At 42.4% G+C, this 27,174-nt stretch overlaps 2 protein-coding genes across 2 annotated transcripts in view; one reads left to right on the top strand and one right to left on the bottom strand.

Moving 5' to 3' along the window:
• The window catches only part of CCDC148 (coiled-coil domain containing 148), a 35,268-nt gene extending 13,165 nt beyond the window's left edge, over nt 1-22,103 (top strand). The window contains exons 8-14 of the mRNA XM_010001068.1: nt 1,156-1,294; nt 3,269-3,475; nt 10,052-10,192; nt 14,176-14,294; nt 18,264-18,381; nt 19,971-20,111; nt 21,957-22,103. Coding sequence (XP_009999370.1) covers nt 1,156-1,294; nt 3,269-3,475; nt 10,052-10,192; nt 14,176-14,294; nt 18,264-18,381; nt 19,971-20,111; nt 21,957-22,103 — 1,012 coding nt within the window. The remainder of the gene's footprint in view (nt 1-1,155; nt 1,295-3,268; nt 3,476-10,051; nt 10,193-14,175; nt 14,295-18,263; nt 18,382-19,970; nt 20,112-21,956) is intronic.
• A 1,744-nt stretch (nt 22,104-23,847) lies between these two features.
• On the bottom strand, nt 23,848-26,542 carry UPP2 (uridine phosphorylase 2). The gene is given in 4 exon segments (XM_010001079.1): nt 23,848-24,086; nt 25,612-25,650; nt 25,653-25,802; nt 26,407-26,542. Coding segments are annotated over 4 exon segments (564 nt in total).
• Nucleotides 26,543-27,174: the final 632 nt, after the last annotated feature.

The following is a 27,174-nucleotide window of genomic DNA, read 5'->3' as shown; positions in this document are numbered from 1 at the left end:
AGCGGGGGGGCAGGCCAGCCAGCCGTGGCTCCTGCCCCCTTATCCATCGGGAGGGCAGGACAGGCAGCCGTGGCTCCTGCCCCCTCATTCTGGTTTTACTGTATACTTATTTAAATGAAAGTGGTGCTAAATTGGGTTACATAGACATTTTTAAAATACTATTCACTGTTCTTTCTTTAGAGATAATGCAAGATCATATCATAAAGTCTAGTGTATTATATGAGCATCTCACAAAAATCCTCTTGTTAAAATACCTGCTATTTCTGCCTAAGGATAAAGTTGTTCTAACATCTTCCTGAGCACAGTGCTGTTAAATACCAAGGCACCAGGGCTGGAAATCTGAGAGCTGCACACCGTTGAGGCTGCAGGAATTTGGGGGGTAGGGTTGTGATCGTCTTTTCATTTTTCCTAGGCTTTTAGTCACTTTGGAAAACGAGTCATTGGGATAGAGAAACCTCTTGGTCTGACTCTTGTTGCTGCTCGTGCATGAAAGCTGACAATAAAAGCCTGACGTTAATCCCCTCAAGGCAGAGAGTTCAGTTTGAGGGTAAAATCTAATCTGCTCAGTCCAAACCTGTGGTACTCCCTTTCAGCTTTATGCTGCCTCTTGCTGCTCGGATTTTCTGAAACACATGAATGCATAGTGATTGCATCACCTGCTGTTTTAAGAAATCGTGGATCTTATGCCTTGCTGATGGGTTTATGGCTGTTGGAAGTTTGTTTTTAAACTATTTATTTAGCTACATAGTGGTATTTATCACTTCTTTCAGTTCATTTTGATCATTTATTTAGTGCTCTGTAGTAGAGATGGATCATCTTCCTTTTTCACATTCTATTTTCCATGTGGCCTGGCTGTTCATTAATGTAACATTTTTGAGAAACTGAGTACCATTCCCCAGTAAAAAAAAAAACAACAAAACACGACAGGAAAGGAACAATTCACTCGAATGATGGCACAGTAAATGTCACATTAGGAAAGCAATAGAGGTTTGCTTTCTTTCATTAAAGTAAATCTAAATCTTTAAATTTAACACCCAATTTACAGGTTCAGGATCACGATCCCTCTGGAAGGTCAGGCCTTTATAAATAGACTAGAACTGAACTCCTTTTCAAATGTTAAGTTTGACTGGGGCTGATTCTTTTGCATGTCTATAGGGATGCTGAGTGGACAGAAGAAGATCGGTGGGTTTTTCAGACTGTTATCCATCAATATTCAAGAGATCTTCAGAGGAGGAGAACCTTGTACCTCGATGCCCTGCAGAGATACCTTCCTCACAAATCTAGGCAAGAGCTGGTCAGTGTTGCTTTATTAGACCAATTATAAAAATTCTTACATAAATGGTGTAGTGAACATTTGTATTAAATAATGTTTCTCCAAATTTTTTGTCTTAAAATTTCTTAGTTATAATTTTTATTCTTCACAGTGAAGATGGGATGTCCCTGTCTTAAAAAATGCATGAGCTTGAAGACCTGTCACTTCTTAAAAATAAACCTAATCTTACAGCCAAATTCACAAAATGGGTTTGTTAGCATTGCTTTCGCTGTGCTGTTTTGATGGTTATGTCATGCTATTCTGCCTCTCTTGCTATTTTTATCTTTTATGAGGATGTACAACGTTGTCACACTGTCTAGGAATAGTTATTTTAATTGGTTTGTGACACAAATATAATAGGAAGAGTGGAAAGTTATCTTCTGCTCTCAGGGAGAGGCTATTTTTATATGCATAATGCCTTTCAAATTGATTGCTGATTCCTTTTACACTCCACAGTGAATAAGCACATAGCAGCTAACAGAGGAACCCACTTCAAGGCCAGAACACTTCAGGATGGCAGTAGTAAAGTAGCAGTCCTTTTTGCCTCTGCATGTATTTTTAGACCATCTATTTCCTGGTCTTTAAGGACTGCCTGATGCAGAGGAATAACAGTGAAGTGACACTGATAGTGAGCATAGTTCCACCAAAAAGGAAGTTCTTGTGCATTTCAGAACTTTTGCCTGTGAGAACTGGGCTAAATAATTACGTGCTTTGTACAATGTAGGTAGATTTTAATAATTTCCATTATTAATGGGTCTCCCTAATTCTTTGAAGGCTTATTTCAAAATTCTAAATTTAGAAATAATAATTTTATATTAGCATAACTAATACAGAAGAGTTAAAATATTACTAAGAACCTATCCTTAAAACATTTGTGTTACGTTAGAATACTAGGCTTAGAGCCTTCTATGCCCAGGATCAGTGAGTGCTGGATCCAGCAGCAGCTCACCAGAGAGCTCTCTTTTCAGAAGGGCAGACTCTCCATCCTGCTTCTTGCCTATGAGTTTGTCAGCCTTGTGCACTCGCTGGCAAGACTCACCTGGGTTTGTGGCAGCAGCAATAGCAGTGTGACCTCCTGATGTGGTGACCTATGTGCATGTGACCACAGCAAAGCTCCAGAGGTAGTTTTCATCCAGCTGTGAGCTGACAGGAATATCTCTGGGCTGGGCATCAGAGGAGCCAACATCCCCCTGTCCCCTGTCAAAAGTCTGGAAATTAGCCCCAGGAATGGTTTTCTTGGCACTATGAGTAGACATCTCTAGAATCTCCTTCATTCCTGTGACTTGTATTTTTGGGGATATGAGACAGGTCCAAGACTCCCCTGCTTCAGTCTATGCAGCCTTACCCGTTCCTACTTCTGGCAAAGTCGTGAAGCTGCAATGTCCTCAGGAACCTTAGGAACCAAAGAAGTGTGTTTCAGGTTACAGAATCACCATTTTTGTTGGATGGGGTGCTGGTGGTGGCAGTGTGTGGCTTGGCCAGCTACAGATCTATTTCCATGTTTCCTGTTATGAATGAAAAAGTGAAGCCAATTCCCATCTGTACTGCATTGGTACAATTGCTGCAATTACTGTTCTGCTTCTCTACAGATCATAATTTCCTATAGAAAGCCTCATCTTGCTGGAATTGCTTGGTATCTCTGAAGATGCATTGAAAGGACCTAGTTGCATTTTATGTACTTTAGGGCAGGATCGAGTGATTCATATTCCAAAAGCCTAGTTCAGAAAAAAGGCATCAGGATCCTGCAGTGCCCCAAGGTGCAGGCAAACAGGGAGAGCCTGGAGGGCTGGCATGACCTGTCCCTGCTGGGCCCTGCAGCCCACCTGGCACAGCTCTTGTGGCTTCCTGAGCAGGGCTGGTGGTGCAGGAATCAAACCAGCTATGTCCAAGGCTTGCAAAGAATTCTTTTATCTGTGCATAGATTAAAAACGTTTCTGAAAGGCTTTACTTTTGCAGGTTGCCCATGAGAAAGCTTGGCACCGTTGCTGTCTCTTCCGGGCTCAGAGCAGGGCCCTGCTGTGTGGCTGGGCTCAGGCCAGGAAGGCCTTTGTGCTGCAGGCGGCGGCGGCTGTTGCTGAAGCCTCCGCTGCTCACGAGGCACAGCTGGAGCTGGCTGACACCAGGCAAAGGCAGCAGGACATCTGTGCCCACCTAAAAGCAAAGGTAGGCTCAGCTAAAGCTACTGCATGCAAATCTGGGTTGCACTGGTAAATTCAAAATGAACTCACGGTGTTTAAGTGAAGGAAAACTTACTGAAGCTGGCTCTCCCAAGCCTGTTTTTACTGGCCCAGCTGAATTGGTTTGGGTAGTTAGGTGTAGTTTGCTTGTTTTCCCTCTGAGATCAACACGTTGACTTGCAAATGGTTGTGAAGATTGTTTCATTACCAGTAAGAATCCTGGTTGATGTTTCAACCAACTCATGAACTTAGTGTCTTTTTTTGATTAAGAACTTGATTACCTGACAAGCCTCGGTGGCCAGCCCAGCATTACACTGTGACAAGACCTTGCTGTGAGTGTCACACTGCAGGTCTGATCTCTGTATAAACTGCAATCACCTTGATTTTGATGGATCTTGAGTACCATCAAAGAGTTTGCACTGCATTATGGTACTGGAAGAACAAGATTTGTTCTTGTTCAAGCTTCAGGAGTAAAGGTCTGGCCTCATATTCCTTGGGTTCCTTGGTAACCTTGAAAGATCACAACTTATTTGTGTTTCTGTTTCTTCTTCAGCAAAGTGGGATTGATATCTATATGTGTGAGGCTTGCTTCAGAATGCTGGATGCTCAAAGAGGAAGTGAAACGCTTTCCACTCATCATCACTACCACCACTTTTTTAGATTACTACCAGTTTATTTTCAGAGAAATAATGGATATCTGTCTGTCCTTCTGTTATTTTTAAAAATGCTTTAACACCTGAAAAAAATTTATCCCTTAACTTGCTTGCTCTTGTTTCGGAGGTTTAGCAATATTCTGAAAAGTTATTTACTGTGTTAAGAGGTGAAAAAAGAGAAAAATATCTGTTTGTAGTTTTGGTTGGGTTTTTTGGTTGCTTATTTGTTGGGGTTTTTTTGGGGGTGTTGGTGTTTTATTGGGTTTTTTTTCTTTTTTGTAAGAGAATAGAATAAAATGGGAAGAGTCTGGACACAAGAGGAAAGTGTTAGGTATTGATGCCTGAGGCATTTGTAAGGGGAATCAGATTTCTGGGCATGAAAGGCATGTTAAGATCTGTTTAAACTGCTCTCTGGGGTTTTCCACTGGCACAGAAATTAACACCTGAAAGCATTCATAATGTATTGTTCTTATTTTACCAATTGTCTCTTTTGAACCCTTACCTTTCAGTGAAATACTAGACACTTGATTTTGCTTTTCTACAAGCAGTAAAACACAGTGAACCTGCACTGTGATTAAGTTTTTTTTATGTTGATGCTTGTCATATGAAAAACCTGCTGTGTCCTGTTCTGGGGCCGTCGGTTGTAGGAAGGTTTGAATCTAAACACTGAAGGGTTAGGAGCTGTCTGGGTTGGCTGAGTGGGGAGTGTCCCACTGCAACTCCTGTGGCAGATTTCCCTGGAGCCAAGTGGAGTAAGGAGCTGTTCTCCAGAGCCCAGGGCTGGTGTTGTTGTTTTCCTTAGGCCTCCCTTTCTGGGCTTGCAGTGTGTCTCTTACCTGACCAGTCAGAAGTGGAAGGATCATTGATTTCAGAAATGTGAATTTATATGTCAGCCTATATATTATTATTTTTTTATTTCCTCCCCCCCACTACAAAAAGCAACAAGCAAGTGTTGGAGAACTTACGTTGTCTCCACATCACTTAAGATTCTCACTGACACCTTGAATTTTGTCTGAAAGTTTTTGGATTCTGACCTCCTGTTTCCAGTAACCTGCAACTGTTTGAAATTTAAACCTATTAGTCCTGCACATTCCAAGGGTTGCTTTCAAAGGTAGCTCTGTTAAAATGTTCAGAGTCTGATCAAAACCTATTCACCTGTTTCCCAGAAAAGAGGAATGAAGAAGGTACTTTTTTTTTTTCATTGAAGGGAGGATATGATTGTGACCTTGTTTTGATGGGTCTACAGCTGAAGGGGCTAGAGGACGGAAGCTGAAATTGGGCAAGGAGATAGCTGGCTTTCAAAGAAGCTCTTCTGGATGTATCCCTGGCTTTTGTCTGGATTCAGTGGGTATATGCATTTGAAAACTTATACTTTTCCCAGTTAGAATTAATTTTACACACTTGCCTTTCTACACTACAACTGGACAACTGCAGAATGTCATTGTGAGGAAGGTGGCTGTTGGCAGCTGTCAGGTGAAAAGTAACTCTCCATTCATTTACACTGATAAAACCCATCCTGGCAGGGATCTGTAAGATGAGGGTAAAAGTGAATCTGTCTCTAAATCAATGAGTGTAGAGCTGGAAATCAGGGATGTCAGGGCTGTTCTCCCAGAATTATTTTTTTTTAGCATTAATTGACTTAATTTTTTAAATTTCACTAAGTTAAGCATAAGGAAATATTTCATGTATCCCTTTTCCAGAGGGAAAATGTAGTTGCTATAATGATCCACCTGTATAGTAAACCCTAGGTATGTTTGTGAAGAGTTTGTATCCTGAATGTGAGAGATGTAGATCTTCAGCAGGCTTCAGAGAAAGCCTCAGCATTTATAGCCAATTTACATCGGCTGTAAAATGAAGTTATTACAATACACATTGTAAGATCTATATATGTAAGCACTTCTAGAAATGTCAAGGATCATTAGATCCGTTTTACAGACAGAATATGGAAAAATACATTAAAATCAAAATAGATTGTTTAAGCAGCTGCTAAAGATAGGAGAAGACTAGACTCAGGATATGACACCTTTCATTTAACTTCCAATCAGTAAACTGTTTAGCCTGTGTTACTTATTTGGTTTAAATGGGATATATTTCTGTACATTTCTATGCTGCTTTGAGTTTGTGGGGTTTTTCAAAAGACTGCTTCTTTCTTTGTGTGTGCAAATCAGTTTGCTCCTAGTCGTGGTACAGATAGAGCAATGCAAAGGAGAAAAAATACTCAAATGTGACAAGCTGTGTATTTTTTTTATTACTGCAATAAAAAAGAGACTAGGTTTTTAATTTTTTGTTTTCCTCTACCTTTCATTCCCCTTTTCTTAAAAATCTTTCCTTTTTCTCCACCTTAGAACGGAAGGGAGTTGCTCAGGCAAGACACATAGATCAGCATGCACTGCTTCTATCTGAAGTATTAATGACTAAGCTGTATTGCAAGGGAAGAGGCCACACTGCTGGTAATGAAAGTCACCTTTTAATGACTTTTCCATGTTAATCTAGTGGTCTTAGTTTGACTTCGGCCAGTTCTGTAGTAGATAAAAAGTAATTAACTTCTCTAGTGTGGTGAAATAAGTTTGCCCAATTTAGTAAATCATCCTTACTGATGGGATGATGTGTCCGCTAGGTACTGAACTGAGAAGAATATCCTTACTGAAGACCTGATGTTGCAATCCTGTAATTCCTTTAGCCTCTAACTTTTTATCACCTAATCACCTGCTACATCTTTTTTGCTTAGTTCTGTTTTTCAGTGCACACTAGAAAATTGTGGTTCTCAAATAGCCTTGTCTGTAGACAGAACTCCCTGTGCCACCAGCTTGTTCTGAGGCTGCAGTCCTTACCTTAGAACATAAAGGAAAAACATCATGGTTGATGTGGTTTGAATCCAAACTTGCAACAAAGAGGCGTTTTTTCCCCCGCTGTGCCTTGTGGCTTCCATCTGGGAAAAGGGAGAGGTATCACTGCCCTACCATAAATGGGCTAACTCCCAGTTCCATATGTAGTGAGAAGCAGGGCAGAAAAGATGATGCTGCTGCAGGGACGGTGGGAAGGGAGAGGAGCCAGTCCTGGCACAGAGGTAGGACACTGATTATCTGAACCATGGATGCTTCTTGCTGTGCTTTTGAACTCTGTTGGTCCCAGGACTCCTCTGTCTCCTGAGCTGCATGTGAGTGCAGTATAAGTAGCTGAAGGGAAACCTTGGATGACCTGGAGAGAGGACTCTAGCCTGAATAATCCTATGGGAATGTTGTGGATGTGGGTTTCCATGCAATTCGATGCTCATCCTTTCCAGAGCCTATTTCGTGGTACTTGGTTACTTAGGCTCTGCCTGGACAAGCTGAAAAGTAGATGAATTTGTTCTCTGTGTTCAGGGGTACCTTCAGGAGCCTCACAGAGAGCTTTTCTGCACAACAGGAGCTTTACTGCAGCTTACACCACTTCTTGCTGCAGAAGGTAACACTAAGCTCAGGTGCTCTGTGCTTCCCCCGCTATGAAACATGCATTCTCTGATTCCTTGTTTTATGCTTAGGTTTTTTTCCCTGTTGAATTCCTTTAAAGAGTATTTGAATCTTTACTCATCTTGTTATCACACTTCAATGTTTCTGACCATGCAACCCTGGTGCTGCAGCTGATGTTGCCCTGGGGTGCTTGGTGATGGCACCACGGAAGAGCTGGTTCTTCCACCAGTGCTGGGGTGGCATCATCCTGCTGCACACCTCCTCCACTCACCCAGCCAGACCTTGTAGTGCTACTTCACTATGCAGCATCTTCAGAAATGAAGTTACTGTTCTTAAAGAGAGCCTCTGAATTTTTTTCCATGGCATTCTTAGAGTCAGTATTGTACAGTTTGAAGAGAAGAAACCTGAAAACCATAATAAAAGTAAGGAGAGGTGTGCAGAAATATTTCAGAGGTTAATAAAGCTCTGAGAGATTCTGAAAGTGTACTGGGTTTTGATAATTTTATATGGTTAAAAGAGTGAACTAGAAAGAATCAGGTGGATATCAAAAGATTTTATTTTTATACCTTTAGTTATGACAAACAGTACTGACTTTATCACATGGTTATTGGTAATTTTTGCTTAGAATTTGGATTCTAGCAGCTTTTTGTATCTGTGTAGCCTGGGAGAACACAAATCTGGAGCTCTGTGTAGTCATTTTGTGACACCATTCCTCCCACTCATTCTGCGTCCTCCTGGTTTGTGGTGTATTTCTGCCTCAGTTTTCAAAGGCTGGTTTTACTCCCTGGATAACCTTTACCCTGCAGACCCTCTACACCACTCAGTTGTCCTGTGTTCCTATTTCCCTGGCTGTGTGGTTTAGCTGCTTGAAGGAGCTTGATGCCAACTCTCTGGTGCCACCCTAGGAATCTTCCAGACCTGTTAATAGTATAAGTCAGTGTTCCTTAAAGAGAAAACCTTATGTGATGCTATGTTAATGTGTGCTAATTTAATGGGAATTCCCAAGGAAAGTTCTTGAAAGTCTTTTGTCATTAAAAGAGAGATGTATCTGTAGCATTAAGTACATGGCAAATGCATTATTACTACTCAGATGTTAGAGGGGAAGAACTACTTTATGTCTTTAATTAGTTTTTGGTGTACTTTACAGCACTGTAATATGCAATATTGAAATAATTAACTGAAAATAGGTATGTATGCATTCTGTTCAGCATGGGAATTTTAAAATTCACTTGGCAAAAGCTCCTCTAATAATACATGAACTCTGAAATATACTTGAAATGCCACTTGTAATTAAAAACTTTCACAACTTGATGTTGGCAGTGCTTGTACTGCTGCGATCTAAGCTGCTTTGTGTGAGGGGTGGTAGGGGAACCAGTTTTCAGTGTATTTTCAATATTAGTTTGACTACTAGGATTTTTTAAATATTTAAACAGAACACTAACTCTTGACATAGTAAGCTCTACGTGTCTGATTTTACACTTGTAGGAATGAAAGAATGCAATCAAGAACACATTAACTTTTTGGATGCGTTCTGTGGTCCCAAATTAGTGAATCAGATTTATTGTTTAGGGTTGTGTTTTTTTTGTTCTTCAGATCTGTGTGGTACGACCTCTGGGGGAAAACCTGGTGAACACAGTGGGTTTTCTTGAAAAGCTTAAGTTGTGGGAATGCTGGAAATTCAGCATCAGGTAGTCAGTTTTAACCAGCAAAGTATTAAAAGCATTATGCTGCATTTCACTGCCTGCCCTTTGCTGTTCTTGGTTCTACAGCCCAGAGGCTCTCAGCCAGGACTAGGTTCCCACAGCATCACAGGGTGTTGGAAACTCATGGTGTAGTTTGTGAGGCAGATACAGCTGCAGGCTGGACTTCCATGGGAGGAGATCCTCTGTATCCTTTGTCATCAGTTCAGACAGTCTAGCTCCTAGTTTTTAAACCAGAGACAATAAGGACAGGGACTGTTTGTCCTGGCCCTGGGTGTCAGACACACAGACCCACAGCAGGCACTGGTGGCAGGGACCCTGGACTCATTCTGCACAGTCTGAAAGGTGACACAAGGTGAAGCCTCTGGGGCAGGGGACCTGCTGGTACAGAAGTGCCTGAGTTGAGGGAGCGAGTGCACTCTGGTCTGCTACGGTGGTTCTCCATTGCTTCATGGGCTAGTGAAGAAACTATGTTCTTTGAAGTCTAAGTGCTGGAGGGGAATTTTAGATCTGATGTTACTGGATTTGGCAATTTTGCCTAAAATCTTTTCATATGAGAGTTTATTGCGTATTTTGCCAGTCAGTTGGGAATTGCACGTGAACATGCAGAAAGGTGGTGCTGTCAGAGTGGTTGTGTGTTGCTGACAAGGTTCTAAATCTTAGTTTGTCAGTGGTTTACATGGGTTTCCTTCACAGTCTGGCAGGATCACAATATTACACGTGGCTGCTGCAGGACTGTCTTTTCAACCATCTCTTACAGGTTGCGCAGTGGAAAGCACAGCAGAAAGAGGCTGCTGAACTGGAAGCTGCTGCAGCTGCCAGAAGAAAAGAAGAGAAGGATGAGAAAGAGAGGCTACAGAAAGAGCAGGAAGCGATTCGTAGAGCTCAGGAGAAAGAGAAAGTATGAGAAACTTTTATACTTTTTGTGTATGTTAATGTATACAATTACATTTTAAATCTTTAACTACTCTCGCTACTGGGTATTCTTGTAAAGTATTGATTATTAGGACAGATGAGCAAATGGTTAGTTGTCTTGCTGCTGTCCTTTTTCACTTTAAAGCTGCCTAGTCTTACACACCAGTTGTGTTACTTCATTATGTTTCCCAAAAGCCAAACATGACCCTACCCAGGGAAGCCTATGCTGCCATCTCTGTGTCACTGGCACAGGGGCACTGCTGGGTTTCTGACTCTTACAGATTTGTGCTTTTGAGCAGCATGGCAAAGATTCTGAAAGCTTCCAGTGCTGCAGTCCAGTGTGCTGCAATGCAGCAAAGATCCCTCCAGCACACTGTCTGCAGGGCAGCCTCTGCACTGTGCAGCACAGGATGCATCAGTGAGGCACAGGGGGTGCTCTGAACCATTGCAGGGGGCCAGTCTGTTTGCTGACTTCTTGGGAAATGGGTGCATCCTCTGCTGCTTGAGTCTGCATTTCATAGATCAGCAATTATTACAGTGAATGTAATGCTTGTAGAAAATCAAGCTGTCTCACCTAGGTACTTGTGCTGATGTTTTTAGTGAAATAATATGGCAAAAATCCAGGAGTTTGTTTTATTAAAACTTTACCTCTTTTTCTTGTTATGTTTTACACTGAATTCTGGCATGGAGTCCAACTCACCTGTGGTGTATTTGTTAAGACTCCATAATTATTTATGGAAAAAATAAGGCAGAGAATGTCACAGATTCTTATTGCTTTGTCTTCCAAATGCTGATAGTCTCAGTTACTTGTGCCAAATGTTTGCAAGAAAGGGCACTAGAAGCTGGGCTCTTCTAATATGCCAGGTAGAAGCAGAGTTAATACAAAGCTAAACCAATGTTTTCAGGATGCATCTGAAGGCTTTAGTGACGTCAGTATTTGTCACACTACAGAAGACTTGTGCAAAAAGAGGAAGAAAACAAAATCTTTATCTACGTTGCCATGATTCTAGTTGGAGATGTTCCTGCTTATTGTAGAGGGGTTGGATTTTATAACCTTCACAGGTCCCTTCCAACCCAAGACATTCTGTGATTCCATGTTTGCTGTTTGATTTTGCCCTCTTGCCTTTATCTGCCACGTTTCTGTGTGTCCCATATCTAACTGGGAGCAAACACTACTGACTAGCCAGTTAGACTGCCTAGAATCTGAGGGATTCTCATGTCTGTAGAGGTGTCTATTGCAGTGAGATTCCTTGCAGGGGGAAAAAAAATAATGCAAAAACAATCACAAAACTATCCATACTTAGAGCAATTTGATTAAGCTGTTACTAGAATAATTTACAACACTTATTAAAAGCAGAAAAGAAATTACAGCAGAGCAAAAGAAATCACTTGTGGGTGGGTGAAACTTCCAGAGCAGAAGAATGAAAATGAAGTCCTACACTACTTGGAATTTTTCTGTCTATTTTTATAGCACTCAAATATATTTTCCTTGCTTTGCCCAAAGAAATCCATCTTCATGCCATGTGAAGCAGGTCAAGTGCACAAGCTCTTGTGGTTTATTGTGTTCCTAGTGGTAGTTTGCAAAGCCATTGAGTTTGGTTCTATCAACAGTTCTGCCAAGAAGCACTTGACTGAAAGTGCCACCTGGAGAAAAGAAGCTGAAGCTGCTGAAGCCTTCTTGTCTGCAGCTGGAGGCCGTTATCTCCTCATTATTTGTCATTGCTGCAAGTCCCCAGAGCCAACATTTGAAAAGCTGCCTAATTTCAAATTGGTTTCATTGTATTTGTGAGTTCAGTCTTCTTGGTCCTGACTGTGCTTGTACACTGCATGTATCCAATTTCTTCTCCAGCTGAAGAAGTTGCTAGTTACATTGGTCACTTGATTTTAATCTTTTTCTGCAGTTTGTCATAAGGAAGCAATGTATGTTCTTGACAGAGCACAATCTTTGTGTTAAACTATGCTAGATAATACAGTTACCAACATGGCAACTCATTGTCTAAAAGTCAGTTTCAAGAGAGGTTTATCTTTCCTTCAAGATGCACAAAATGCTCTTTTCATAGAAATCAGAAAAGTTCACATTGGAAGGGACCTCAGGAGGTGTCTAGTCCAGAGCCCTGCTCAGCTATGAGGTCTGACCAGGTAACTCGTGGTTTTATCCTTATTTCAACTTTGAGGATAAAAAAGACCAAATTATGTCTAATGTTTGAGACTGTCATTTCAGTGTCCAAAGCTGAGAAAGCCACGTTTATGTGGTTGCAAAACATGCACTTTCAGAGAATCTCAGTTTAAACCACTATTAGTTTTATCTTTAATAGGGTTATTGTAGATATTGGTGGTGAAATTTTAGAGATAAACTTCTATAAAAAGACAGGAATTTTTCCAGATTATGTGCACATGCAATCTGCTACAAAACTTCATTGTGTATTTGTTGGGGTTTTTTTTTACATGCTGACATATGTTTCCTGGCATTTGGTCTTGGTTGATGTGTTGTTGCTGTTCTAACATGCTGGATTTAAAGTTACAAGATAACAAATGAAGGCAGAACTTCTACATTTGTTGTCTGCATTCATCTTCTCCATGAGAGTGTCCAGGGTGAGATGCCATGATGAAGTTTTGGCTGGTGTGGATAATGAGTAGAGCATGTCATGGTGAGACTGGTTTCTGCACCAGCACTGGAACAGGTACAGGGAGGGGCAGCCTGTGTTTCATGGTGTCTTGCTGCCGAGGTTATAAGACACTTTGCTGCTGCTTTGCTTTTTGTTCCAGCTTGTTCTGCATGTTTGTCTTTCCTCCTGCTGGGTTTGCCCTGGCAGGAGGGACTGGTGAGGCTGTGCTGCCCCAGTCCCCAGCAGTGTTCCCTGATCAGTCAGTGTTCTGGCCCTGCAGACTTCCCCCTCTCTCTGGTCTGTGTGCCGCGTCCCTCCAGAGCAGCCCCCTGCCTGTGCACGGCTGGAACAGCAGCTGCTTGGGGTCAGCAGCCTTGGTTTCATTTGAATAGGTGACCTCCGAGGTCCTTGGGAAAGGCTGCCAGACTTCTGCAGCTGCTGCTCCTCTGGGTGCAGGGGCAGCAGGAGGGGAACATGCCCATCTACAGTGTCCATGAACAGAGGAGAAATGTCCGCACACTGCTCCTGTGGAACCTGGGCAGGCTGTGCCAGGTGCATGAAATCCTGAACACCAATGCTGCTCTTGCTCTCTGGGACTGCAGAACCCCCAGAATTTTTTTCCTATATATTTAAACATGGGATTTCCACTGTGCCCTAACTAGAGCCTAGGAGAAACCTTTCAGGGAATGTGGAATTACAGACAGGGAAGAATTGCAAAAGAGAGGCTTCACGAGTGTAAGTATTAAAAAAAATATAGAAGCATTCTAGGCAGTGGGGTTAAGTGCCATCTTTGTTTTCATGTCCTTCATGTGTAAAGATGGGCTGCTAAAGAAATGATTGGGTGAGAGGTCGGGAATTCTGAAGCAGAAGCACCATTTGGAAGACCTGTTTTATTCTGAATAGTTACAGGTTTTTCTGCACAAAAACAATCACATACAAGTGAATGGTATTTTGACTGCCACTTCAACTGAAACCTTCAAAAGAGGCTGATACAGAAATTATTTTTGTTACTATTTTATGAAGGTTTTCTTTTGTGAGATGATTCTGTAAGTAAATTTCATTGTAAGTGATTGCCTGTGTTTGGGAGGTAGGATGAGGTCTCAGACCTTCAGAGGAACTTTATGCATTTAGTGGCAAGTTCAACAGATTATTGAGGTATAATTTCAATTACTTTTATAATTATTTTTTGTAATTAACTTTTTATTAGATTATTAAAATTCTTAGGATACTGTTCTAATACATAAATTTTAGTATAAAAAGATGAACATTGGATTTTCTTTCACTTAATGCTTCTCATTATTTGTTCATGCTGCCTTGGCTTGTGAGTGATTGTCACTGTGTTTATACTGTGTTCAAACTCCAGGTGAAGCAGTACTGGGCTGAGAAGCAGCTCAAGTGGCAAGAACAGGAAGAGGAAGATCTGCGACGTCTGGAGGAATTAAGAAGATTATTGGCTGAACAAGCAGTTAAAGACAGAGAGAGGTAAAAGAAACTAAATGAGAATACCTATAGTATCAACTGGAACTAATTTGCTTTGATCTCCCAACTTGCTAAATTAGAATAAATTGAGATAGGTTTGGTTTTGGGTTTTTTTTCTTCCTGTTTGCCAGTTCCCCCAGTCTATCTACCAAGGTTGTCTCATGGTTGTGTCCTGGATGCAATTGATTTGGTAGCTTGAGTTCATTCATATCCATCAAAGTCTAGACCTTTGTCAGTGATAAACTGTTGTCGTCATTACAGGGTAGGCTCATGAAAATCAGCTCCCTTTGTGATCTTTTTAATTGTAGCTGGGTAATACCACCTTCTACATTCCCACTTTGCAAAATTATTTATAGTCAGGTTTGGTTTGTTTGAGAGGGAAGTCTGAGGAGCACATGAAGCACTTGACAGCCTCAAAGATATTCTTTTAGAGGGTCTTGAACTGCACATCTAGTTGTAGATGCTCTTCATCTGTTTGATGTAATTCAGGACTTCAGCCTGTTAACATTTCAATCCTTGCCAAGTCTTGGTTGCAGAATGTGGCCTGTAATGACCTGTTGAAGAAATAGTTGATTTCATAAAGGAACTCCTTGGTCACAGAGGAGCATAAACAACAACAACAAAAAAAGCCCTGTCTGTAGTCTGGTTATAATTGCTCTCAAATCACAGGGTTGCTTTTTTTACATAGAGTGAGCCACCAAGTTGTGTGGACCAGAAACATAATTAAAAATAGGGTTAAAGTCCTATTGGCATTAGAATATTGAACTTGGTGTTAAGCATTCTGTGGGAAACATGGCTTCAAACTTACCTTGTGATGGATGATACTTTGCTGTCACATGTCTGTATCCTCAAGCTGCTGGTATCTACGCCTTTCCTTAAAATTCCTGCCTGAATTCAGCTCATAGCAGAAGAAACACACGTTCTTGAATTACTGAGTTTTCAGCTGAACTGATCAGGAGAAAAATTACTTTTCTTATAACCTGTGTACTGCTCTGTGGCATTGGGGAGGGTTCTTTTCTTATGCTAATGAACGTTGGAGAATAAAATACAAGAAAATGGCACAGTTCATTGAGGAATGCAGGAAGGAAATAATCACACCTCCGGGCTATTATGAGTCAGAAGTCATTAGAAGTTTGGCTTCGTGTTACCCAGAGCTGGCACCCTGTGCCAAACAGAGCGGGTTACAGAGAAGTGCTTACTCGTTGTGGAGATGAATGACTCTTTGAAATGACTCCGTGCTTTTCTCCTCCAAAAGCGTTCATCAGGGCAGAGAGATGTAGCTCTGCATGAACAGCAGTAACAAGTGTGGCACAGAGTGTTGTGCTGAGCCCAGGCAGAGCCCCTGGCGGGGGGCAGAGCTGCAGCCCCTGGGGCGCCGAGGCTGCTCCTGCTCCTCCCCCCTGCACAGGAACTGCCTCTGGGCTGGCAGGAGGCTGGTTCATCTGGAAACGGCTGCAGAAGTTGTGGTACAGGGCAAAAAACCTCACCAGTCTTCCAAAGTTTTGCTAAAGGTTTCATAGTAAATGCAGTAGTTTATTATTTCTTATGGAATGTTTATGAGGCAGTGTCTGAACGCAGAGTTTTATTGAAATTACGTTTATCAAAAATCACATAAGTGTGTACACCCAGTGCTTCAGAAAGGTTGCTTTACTGAAACTAATCAGCTAAGCTCATTTTTTTTGGCTGCTGATTTATTAAAATTGTTACTTACTGTGGCATTTAAAGTCAAAATTTAATATTAAAGCATTTTAATTTTAAGCTTTTCTATAAAATTAACTTTGAAGAAATAGTAGCTAAAATATTGGTGCAGTAGAGTGAAAGACAATTGACTTGATGTAGAAATAAACATTTTAAGCCAAGTCTAAAAACTATTTGAAGAATGTTCTGAATTAGAAACACAATTTTAATGTGTATTTAAAAGTTTTCTGCCTTCCCTGGGTGTAGGTTTCACAGCTCTGCCATTGCCCTTTGACCAGGAAACTTCATCTGTGTTAATACTGGCCTTGGTCTCTCCAGCCTGAGTAGGATCATGGAATGGTTTGGGTTGGAAGGGATGTTAAAAATCACCCCGTCCCACCCCCCTGCATGGGACACCTCCCACCAGCCCAGGTTGCTTCAAGCCCCATCCAACCTGCCCTTCAACACTTCCAGGGATGGGGCAGCCACAGCTTCTCTGGGCAACCAGGGCCAGGGTCTCACCACCCTCACAGGGATTAATTTCTTCCTAATGTCCAACCTAAATCTCCCCTTTTCCAGTTTTGATCCATTACCCTTTGTCCCATCCCTCCCTGCCCTTGTCCCAAGCCTCTCCCCATTTTTCCTGGAGCCCCTCCAGGCACTGGAAGGTGCTCTAAGGTCTCCCTGGAGCCTTCTCTTCTCCAGACTAAACACCCCAACTCTCCCAGCCTGTCTCCAGAGCAGAGCTGCTCCAGCCCTTGGATCATCTTTGTGGCCTCCTCTGGACTTTTATTCATGAGCTCCTTAGAATAGCATAGTAATAAAAACATGAACCACCTTAGGAGCAAGAAATGCTGCACCAATCACTCCTGCAGAAATGCCATAAAATGTTTCCATTTAGCAATGCTTTATGTTCCCATGTGCCTGCAGACTTCTACAGGGGAGACAAAGTGTTTAAATTAGTCCTGGATGAGTGCCCCTCAGTTGTCCTTTTTTAGTAATTTACAGGGGTTTCCAGGGTACTGAATTTCATATTTGATAACACTGGAGTATTTTAGAACATGTATCAAAGCAGTCAGCTCAAACAGAGTGAAAGGTTTTCAATATAATAGAATTATTTTAATTTTTGAAAAGAAATAAGAATATCTGCTTTTATTAAATTTACTTCATATAAAAAGGTCAGGGTTTCTCCCTGGAACAGAACTACCTCTGAAGGTTACTACTGAAGCATTCACCTGCCTGAAGCACAAGTAAGAAACAAATCCTCTCTGGGGCACCCTCAGGCAGCTTCGTACCACTCTCCTGGGACAAATTTGTTTGCACTGGTAATTGTTATTGGATTATTGATGCAGTGGTCTTTTCTAACTACCAACATAACTGTACATTTACTTCTGATTCTTGCAGTTTCTAGCACAAGTTATGTACTCCTTTGAGCTTACTAAAATTTTGAGAGTAAGAAAATGAAAATACATGTTTTATTGCAGTGGAAGCAGCTTTTTCTGCTCCATTTTTCTGAAGGCAGGTTAAAATTTGAAGGGCAAATTAGGGTAATTCTCTGAATTCAAAGCATTGCAATGGTAAATCCTGTATAAGGACTAGAAGTGACACCCCAAAGACTACCTTACAGCTTCATGAGAAGTGGAGCTTGGCAGTGGATGGGGGGTTGTTAGGAAATTAGGTGCTGGTAATGCTGCTGGGGCTGCAAAAGCCTGGTGTGAAAAGCTGACCAGGAAGAATAAAGTAGGGAAAGTTCCAGGATTATTGGTGTTAATCTCCAGGTTTTTTTCCTTTTGAAGAGGGATGTAATTATCAAGTTTTCTTACTTCAAGGAACAGGCTGGGGAGTGATGTGTTTCTTTTTATGGAAGAGGTTATAGGAAACAGTTGTTCTGCTATATACAGATGTCAGAGAACATTTCTTCTTGGCAAAGAAAATGGGGATGAAAAAAGAGCAACAGGCTATATAAAGCATGCTAGGGAAAATCTGCCTTGCAGAAATGGAATCTAAAAAGTTAGTCAAGTTGTTTAAAACAAACAAAACCCCAAAACAAATTAAAAAAATGCAACTCCCCAAGCCCTGCTTCCCCAAAAACCCCAAACCAAAAAACTCCAACAAAAGTAACACATTCAAATGGAAAAGCACTTTTTGCCCTTTTCAGGTGTTTTGATGAACCACCATACTGTTATTAGGTGGGTGTAGAAAACATCAGACTGGTTTTCAAACTGAACTTTCATAACAAATTTTAAATGAGGCTCGAGAGATGTTTTTCCCATTTGTACCTGTGCTGTCTTGCAGGGTGAAGTTCAGACAAGCAGTACTAGAAAAACGGTTGCTGGAGAAAAAGGAACAGGCCCTTCGAGCAGCCCGTGAGGAAGAGGAGAAGGAGAAATGCCTTGAAGCCCTCCGACAGCAGGTGGCTCCTCTTCTGTCTGCACTGCTCTCATAAGCACTAATGATGCAAACACACTGTCACATTAGGGGAAGGACTGAAAGAACAATCTATCAAGAGCAAATAACTGAAGATGTTAACATGCACTTTTGGCGTGAGTTTAACAGTAATTTTGCCATGTCATAAATCTGGTGTGCTTGAACATTGCACTGTGGAAGCTGTTGATATCTGAACACAGGTAGATAATATTCTTTTCTGGGTTGGATGTGATCTCCCCTTTGTTTGTTTGTTTGGTTGGTTTTTTAATATTTTTTTTCTGATCATCATAAGTCTGCCTCAGTTTAAATTCTGAAAACTTAAAACCTTGGACAACCTTTCTTCAGAGCAAGATTTAACTCTCTGTAGAACCTTTGCACGTTATTTTGTAAAGAACATGCCGGAAAAATGCTTGCTTATATTTGTCATAGTAAATGTAGTGTGGTTCTTTTTTTCTACTCATGACTTTTGAAGGAGTAATTTTCCCTTAATTTATATTTTTTTAAATCTGATCTCCTTGGTTTTCCTCCAAAGTTTGAAAGGAAAAATCTGGAATTCACATTCTTTACACTTCAGGAACTAAAGCCTAAATGTGCAGCCAAAGGAAAATAAAGGAGAGAAAAAAAGGTGCTCTTCAAAGCTCTTGGATTTTGGATAACTTAAACAGCACTAATGCAGCAGCTTTCTCCCTAGGACTGCCCATGGTTAAAAATATGGTATTTGATGCAGCCTTGACCTCACTTTCAGTGTGTCCTTTGGCTTCAGGATTACTCATCTAAGGAATTCTTCCCTAGTCCCTCATGGACTGTTTGTGGCCTTCTCAGTGATTTCACTTCAGCATCTGGGTCTACAAAGTCAAGAAGAAAGAAGTATAATATAGGCCAGGTGCTCAAAGCCATCTCCTGTGGGAGAGCTGAGCATAATAAGGATGAAGAAACCTAAGGGATTATTTGTCATTTCAGTCACTTTTTAAACTATTAGACTCAGGCTCTTTTCTAGTCAATAATGCTCTATTTTAATAATCTGATTTGATCAAATATTTTGCAGTATTAACATTGTTTACTTTAGGTCATCAGTGCATTTTTATTAGAATCACAGAATACCAGGTTGGAAGGGACCTCAAGGAACACCTGGTGCAACCTTTCTTGGCAAAAATGTGGTCTAGACAAGAGGGCCCAGCACCCCGTCCAGCGCTGGGGAATCCACCACGTCTCTGGGGAGATGATTCCAATGGCTGATTTTCTCTTTGTGAAAAATGTCCCTGCCCACATAGCAGGCAGTTCTCCACAGCATTTCTGGGCATGCACAGTCCTGCATCAGGTCTAGCCAATTAAATTGTCTCCATTGGGAAACAGGAAATAATCTCCCCAGTGACTGTTCTCTGTCAAAGCGGTTTTACTCTGCATCAAGTTTTAAGCATTAGAACTTATTTTGTATGGATACAAGGTGGTTTAAGACAACTTTGGAAATTTTCACACCAAGTAAATGATCACGTTGTCAAAGGATTTGTTATTGGTGATGACTCTTTCTCATCTTAGGTCTTAGATAAGTGGTTCCTGTCACACCCTGTATTTCAGGTTGCTGTGGTTGCAAAGTCCGATCCCGCTCGAGTAGTGGCTGATACGGTGGCATCTAAAGCTCGGATGGGTGTTGGAGCCAAAGAAGATTTTGATCTTCAGAAGCCACTGTTTAAGTTGCACACATACAATGAACAGCAGGTAATTGTCTGTAATCACACTACAGAGTTTATTGTCTGCACGTATCTCTTAATGAAACATGATAGGAATATTAATGCTGTGTCCTGAATAGCAACATGAACAGTTGAATGCAGAGTGTAATTTGTGTAAAAATAAAAACACTGGGAGAAATGGGTGGAGTCATCTCTCTGACCCAGTGTAGTTGCTGGAGGAGCACAAGAGTGGACCACAGAGATCCCTTCAGATCCAGTTCAGGGCTCCTGAGCATCTCCTGTGCCCACTGCTGGAGCAATGACACTGGGCTAAATGGAGCCTTGGGCAGTTCCTGTGTTTGCTTTGGCTGACCTGCTTGCTATTTTCTCATTTCAAACCTCAGCCCTTTTACATGTTTTATACATCTAATTAGAAGAGGGCCTCCTTTTCACCTTCTCCAGTTAGTGGTGTACTAGGTATTTGAAGTGACTGTACACAAAAAGGGTTTGTAATTGTGAGGTATTCTCTTTTCTTGGAAGACTTTGCACAGCAGAAATGCCTTAAGATGAAACTTAGTATCTTGGCTGTGTTTACACTGTTTCTGGAATTGAGATCTGTTGGGATGTGAAATGCAAGGTCTAAAGGAGAAGTGAGGTGTAAATGAACCAGGAAATGGAAGTAACTGCTCCTGTTTTCAGTGGCTCAGGTTGCTGAGGCCACTGTTAGCTCAATTTCAAATGGATCTCCGCAACTTTTTTTTTTTTTTAATTCCCTTACTGTTCCCCATCTGCTCAGTCTATGCATTTGAAATTATTCCCACTCTGGAATTTGAAAATTATGTCTAGAGAAAGAGAAAGGCTATGATATAATTCTGTGGCATAAAAGCTTTCTTTTAGCACTGAATAAGCTGAAATGTAATGATGTCTATAACTAAACTTGTCCAGCAATTCCCATTTTAAGACGTTTTAAAGCTTCTCAGTTTGGTAAAGGAGAGATGTGGTACATGAGATCTGGCTATTAATGTTTTCCCAAATCTGATTAATATGTGATGTTCTGAAAAGCCAAAGCTTGAAAATGCTCTGGACAAATGTATTTGGGATTGGTACTGGAATTCTCAGATTATTCTTCCTGTTTCAACCCCAGGCAGGATTTGGAAAGCACAGGCTGCAACCCGTGGTTCCTGTCAAGCATGTTTGTGCTCCAGCCCAGAGCTGCAGGGCTTGTGGCTGATGCTCCCCAGGGCTGCTCATCCCAGCAGGGCTAGAACTGAAGGGGATGTGACACTCCCTTGTGCTCTCAGTGCTCCCCCAATTTAGCCCATGGAAGAAGGACTTGAGAGAGGCTGCAAATTTTGTGAAGTAACCTTTTGACAAACCACAGAAGTAATTTCCCTGGACATTAATTGTTGTTATGTAAAATATTGCCATGTAGTCACAAGGCAAAGCTATGAGAAGAATCCTAAAAGCTTTTGAAGCACTCGGATTCCATAGAAACAAGCAGGAAGGGATTAGGAGTCTTGTGCTGACAGCAGGGCTGTATTGATGGGGAACATTAGAGAAGTCAGCAACTCTTCAGTGAGTAGGCTGAATTAAGTCACTCAGTTTCTCATCTACCCTTGCAGTTTTGCTGAGGAATGACAAGCAGGACTCTTGGTGGAAATAGTTTGTGATCATTAGTATTAAAAAGGATAATATCAAGATATGTGCAGTGTAAGGCTTGTTCAGTGTAGAGTTTCTCTGCTTCTGAAGGCTTTATTTTATGAACACTATTTTTTTACTATCTTTTAAAACTTCTAAAATATATGCATCTACAGATAACCTGGAAGACACACTGTGGACATGAGGAAAGTATTGATTTGTTTCTAATTACTATTGCTGTGGTTTATATTAACAGATCATTTCTGACCCTCGACTTCGTGTTGAGCTAGCTCTTCGAGAAGCTGGACTTCTTGAATCACTTTATGCAAAAGAGGTTTTACCAAAGATCCCTCCACTGAAGCTTCCAAGAAGAGATATGGAATCTACAGGTTTTAAAATGTAGGGCGCTCTTGTATCAGGAGTGGAGAAGCTTCTGGGGTGTTGTCAGGCCTGGAATGAGAACTTTAAATAAATTTCCCTTAGGTTGTGTCTTTGAACTATTTGGTTCTCAGTCTGTGCAGTCATTCAAAAAACCAACCTGTCTTTCTCATGTGGTGCTGAACCATTTCACACCTGCCCTGGTGAAGGTTTTGTGGAGCTCTGGTGGGTTTTGACTGTTGTGGTGTGATTTCTCATGTCCCTTCCTACAGGGAGACAGGACACCTGTGCATGGAGGGCTCCTGCAGACATTGCAGGCCAGTCTGATATGTGGCAGCCTGGGCAGGAGCCCTGGTTTTAACTGCAGGCATGAATCCCAAACAGCTTTGCAGAATGGTCACTTTGGGTATATTATGCTACATTCATAAATCCCACAGCTTTCATTCTGGGTTTCTTGAGAATTTGATTATTTTCTTTATAATATCTTGATGATAATTAATGTTTATATTATTCATTGATTATTATAAGAAGAAACTTAACCTTTGCCTGTATTTAGAAACCAATTTGCTGCATCATATTTGCTGCAAACCAGTCATGCAATTTTGTATTGCAGATTAGTCTTTCAGTATAAATTATAGATTAGAAAGAACATTTCAGGTCTGGGATCTTTATTTTGGAGCTGAAACTCCTGAATAAGATTCTATTAAATGGAAGGGAAATTGATGTAATTTATTTTTTAACTGATTATGTTACATAAGATGGATGTTACATAAGATGGATATAAAATGTATGTAAGCAAATTACAATTAGCAGTTAACCAAAAATGTCTGAGGAGGATGAACATCAGAAAAATCTAGATGCCACAGTTGAGTATATAGCTGATGATAGGAGCTCCATGAATGTAATATTGGTAATGCCTAGTGGCTCACATACAGTGCCTTGTGAAACAGACAGGAATTGCTCCCTGTGGAACCAAGAGACAGAACAGGCAGGAACAAGGGCAAGTCCTGCAGGGTAAACCTGAGCTCAAGGGGTCTTGGGCTCCTGGGGAGGGAGGTTGGCTCTGGCTGGGGTGCTCAAGGTTGCAAAGTCAGAAGCAGATGGAGGCTCTAAGAAGGGACCCAGAGAGGCAGGGGAAGGGCTGCTGTGACAGAGCCCTGAGAGCAAGCAAAGGAGCAGCACCATCTGGGTATTGAAGCAAGTTATTTTGAGGGAGAAATGCCACAGAGGCTGCCCAAGAGCCGTGGGAGCTGCACGACTTCTGGAGTGAGCTTTGGCATGCTCCTGCTGGAATTACAGTTCTGTGTGTGTTTGTGCATTTTATTTTGGAACCTCATTTGGGGCAACTCAGTATTTTTAAAACATACTTGGCCAGCTTCACAACTTGTTGCATGTTCCTGCAGGGGAGACCAGCATTGCTTCCCCCGTCTTTTGGAGACCAGATGGCTGTGAGACTGCTTCCCAGAAGTGGAAGATCCCAAACTTAAGGCAGTTAATGGATTTCTTCCCCCCCCGCCTTTAAAAGCAGACGTACAAGAGAAATTCAGTGGTGCAGAATCTTTTCAGATTATAGATGTCATCTTTTATAAATACCAAGATATTTATGAAAAAAAAGTTTAAAAGAAGCAGACACTTGTTTCTGAAAGAAAGGGCAGTAATTTTTGGGCAGTGTCTTGTCATTGTCTTCACATCTGTTGTTTTTCAGGGAACAGACTGAGCAGAAGTCCACCTACACTGGTGAGTCTGTGCCAGCTTGCTGCAGCCATGGCTCAGGGCTTGTTACTGACATGGTGAGGCCAGAGTGGGATTTTCAGAGGGATTTTTGTGTAACAGTGGGGCATGGAAAACATGCAGGTTGGTGAAACCAGCTTCAGGATTGTGCACAGGGCAGCCAGAGCTGTCAACTCTATCTCCATGTTCCTTACACCAGCATCATAAGCTCTTTTCAAATACTGCAACTTCTTTTCTCTGGAGAAAGAGCACACTGCTCCATCTGCTCTCCCCTGACCTTGGAAGGAAGCAGAGAAGTGGCCCTTGTGGGTGTACAGTCACAGGCTGTAGGTTCACAGGGAAAGCCCAGCAGTGCCTGCACATTGTCTGGAGCCAAACAAGTTTTCCTTTGAATGCTTGACTCATGTTAACCTCAGTGTTTAAAGCCAATGCACTATATCTCTGTAAAGAGGGGAAGATTACACAGGTTTTAACATTTGTCAGGAGGATGAGCAAGCCCTGAGGTGCTGGGTACAGGGGTAGTTACACGCTGCAGGGCAAGTCACCACAGCTCCTCTGGGGTCCATGGTGTACATCAGCTGTGAAGCTCTGCCAGGTTAAATCCAAAAAGTACCAAATCACTGTGGAAGAGACATAGCAAGCTGAGCAGAATGGGAAAAATGGGGAGAGGAAAGCTCCCTTAATTTAGGTTTAATTTTCCTGAAGGGCTGCCATGGATGTCAGGCAGCTGGAGCTGCTTGTGGGCAGCATTCCCAGCTTGGGTGGCACTGGTGCTGGCTGGGGAGCTGGGTCTGGGCACTGGGCTCTCACCACAGCCCCCGAGCATCACGCAGGCAGGACCTGATGCTGTGCTTGGTCTGTCCAGGCATGGGCACCCATCCCAGCCCTCTGCTGTAACTCTGCTGCTGGCTTTGGCTGTCCTGCAGCTCACCTGGCTCTGCAGAGCAGACCTGTGCCCAGAGCAGCGACTTGTCTCACAGTCTGTAAAGTCCTAGATGCAAGCAAGATGGATACCTGTGGTGTGCTACCCTGAGCAGGGCGCTTTGTTGTGTTGCTGTTCCTGCTGTTATCTTCTCAAATAGCTTTTTGTTTAAATAAAACATGGCCTTGAGCAATACACAGATGGCTGCATTTGCAAGCAGATCCAAACATTTATAAATAGTCCTCAGATTATTAATTCTTAATTTATTACATTTCATCTACTCTATAACCAGCATTTAATTTTGCAAAGGAAACGCTTCCAGAGGAGCCAAAGTTTGTTTATGTAAATATCACCCACTTCCTGACATTTTGTAGTGTTTGGTAGTTCTGAAGTTACAATCTTGTAGGAAACAACAGTGTAGCCCATCTGCTGGGCTCCTGACAGGCTTGTGGCCCTGGGGCTGTTCCCTTTGCCAGGAAGCAGCTCCTGGCCTCCTGCTTTGGGAGGGTCTGCAACTGCACGTGGCTCCCGTGCGACAGCTGGACCAGGGGCAGCAGAGTCCCCTGGGCATCAGCATTGTCCCAGGGAGCTACCAATGCTGGGTGGATCTCCACTCTTGATCCACCACCAGCTGCAGGAGTGTTGCCCTTGCAGGTGATGTTAAAAAAATTAACTGCCAGATGCACAAGAGACCAATTAGCAAAGTACCATGTGTTCTGAAGGAGCACCCTGCTCTGAGCTGCCTAGCTCTAACATATCAGGTGGGGCTGCTCCTGCATCCCTTCTTAGGCTTTGGTAGCTGGGATAGTTTTGCCTACATAAGATTATAAAGACATGGGTTGTGCTGGGCAGGATGAAGGGCAGTCAAAGATCATTTTGCCTTTGTAGAAGTCGTAGGTGCACATGGTATGGCTGATAAATCAGGAATCTCCTTACTGCAGGCAAGTAGCTCCTCCATGAGGTACTTGTCCAGCTCAGTGCTCCCAACTACCACATCATCCTGCTCAAACTGTGGCTTGAAGGAGGAGGCCACTGCCATGTCAGTCATCACAGCAGACCTAGCCTTGATCCCTGTGAAACCGATGGCTGAAGCTAAGCCAGAGCTCATAACATGTGTGACCTGCTGCAAAACTTCAGCATGACAGGAAAATCTCCACAGGTATGTGTGTGATGGTGGGGTTGTTCTTTTTAGTGAGTGAAACAGATGTAAGAGAATAATTGAACTTCATGCAGCAGCACAGAAGTACAAGTGAAATGTACAGAATCAGCACACGGTGAGTGATGGTGGGAACATGCTGAGCAATTGTGGTTTAATTGCTTCTGGCTTACAGAGATCGTGCCCCACCAGCTGCTTGTGCAGGCATGGGGTCCCACCAGTGGAGTTCAGGCACCAGGACAGCCAGGAGGATCTCAAAGCATGAGTGACTACTAGTTAAGTGGGGTTTTTTTGAGAAATGATACCAAATTATTAGAATTCAAAGCCTTTGTTCATTATGTAAATGTGCTCTGCTAAGCCAGTTACTAGAAGCTCGCTCTGCGTTAACCCCAAACAATTATGTTGTTTGATGTCTGAGGACCTGACAAGATGCTAAAGCTCATAATTGCATGACCTGGTGCTGAGACTTCTTTTATTAATAGCTTTTATTTGCTCTGAAGACAGACCATGGTAGCTTACCTAAGCCTCCGGAGGTACCGATGCGTGTAATGGTGACATCTTGGCACTTTGTGTGGTGCAGCAGTTTGATTAGTTTGTAAAGCACGATGGAAATGGAAGGGATGCCCATCCCGTGCTGTTGGGAGGAAAGTGTCATTCTCTGTGATGCTGCAGCAGGTGACAGTTATGTGACTGCAATGAGCTCAGGCTTATGCTGTGGCTCCAAGACCTTCCCCTTGTGCTGCCTGTCCTTACCCCATGTGCTGGTGTCCATTCTTTGTCATGTCCTGTCTGTACTCGAAGCAGTGAATTTGAGTGAGGACAACCCAAGCCTCAGCTGCTCTGGGTGCTTCCCACCTGTCCTTACCCAATGCTGAAGCACTTCTGCCCACGTTGATGGATGTGAAGGACAATGGATGGCTTCATGCTTCTCTGTGAGGAACAGCTTTTGGGGTCAGGCCATTGTGGTGTGAAGCCTCATGTCTTGCAGGCCACTTGTCCTGCTTCCTGGCTTGCAGCACCCACCGTGGAACCCTTCTGTCCCCTGTGCCTGGTTGCCTGCAGCTCCCCTGGGCTGGCTCCAGCTGGGGCATCCTCTGCCCCAGCTCCACAGGGCTGCAGGTCTCCAGCATCTCCAGCTGTTGGGGCCTCCTCCGCTCGCTGCCCCACACTCATGGGATCACTTCAGTGTTCTGCTCCATTACTCAACCAACGTCCTTTTCCCAGCTTTACCTTTAAAATCAAGAGGTGTTTGCTGGTGTGGGGTCTGTTGTCTCCCTGTGGGGAATG

The sequence above is a fragment of the Chaetura pelagica genome, unplaced genomic scaffold (assembly GCF_000747805.2).
Source record: "Chaetura pelagica isolate M959 unplaced genomic scaffold, ChaPel_1.0 scaffold26, whole genome shotgun sequence".
NCBI classification, from domain to species: domain Eukaryota; kingdom Metazoa; phylum Chordata; class Aves; order Apodiformes; family Apodidae; genus Chaetura; species Chaetura pelagica.
Note: the sequence above shows the minus strand (reverse complement) of the source record. Positions and strands in the feature narration are given on the sequence as shown.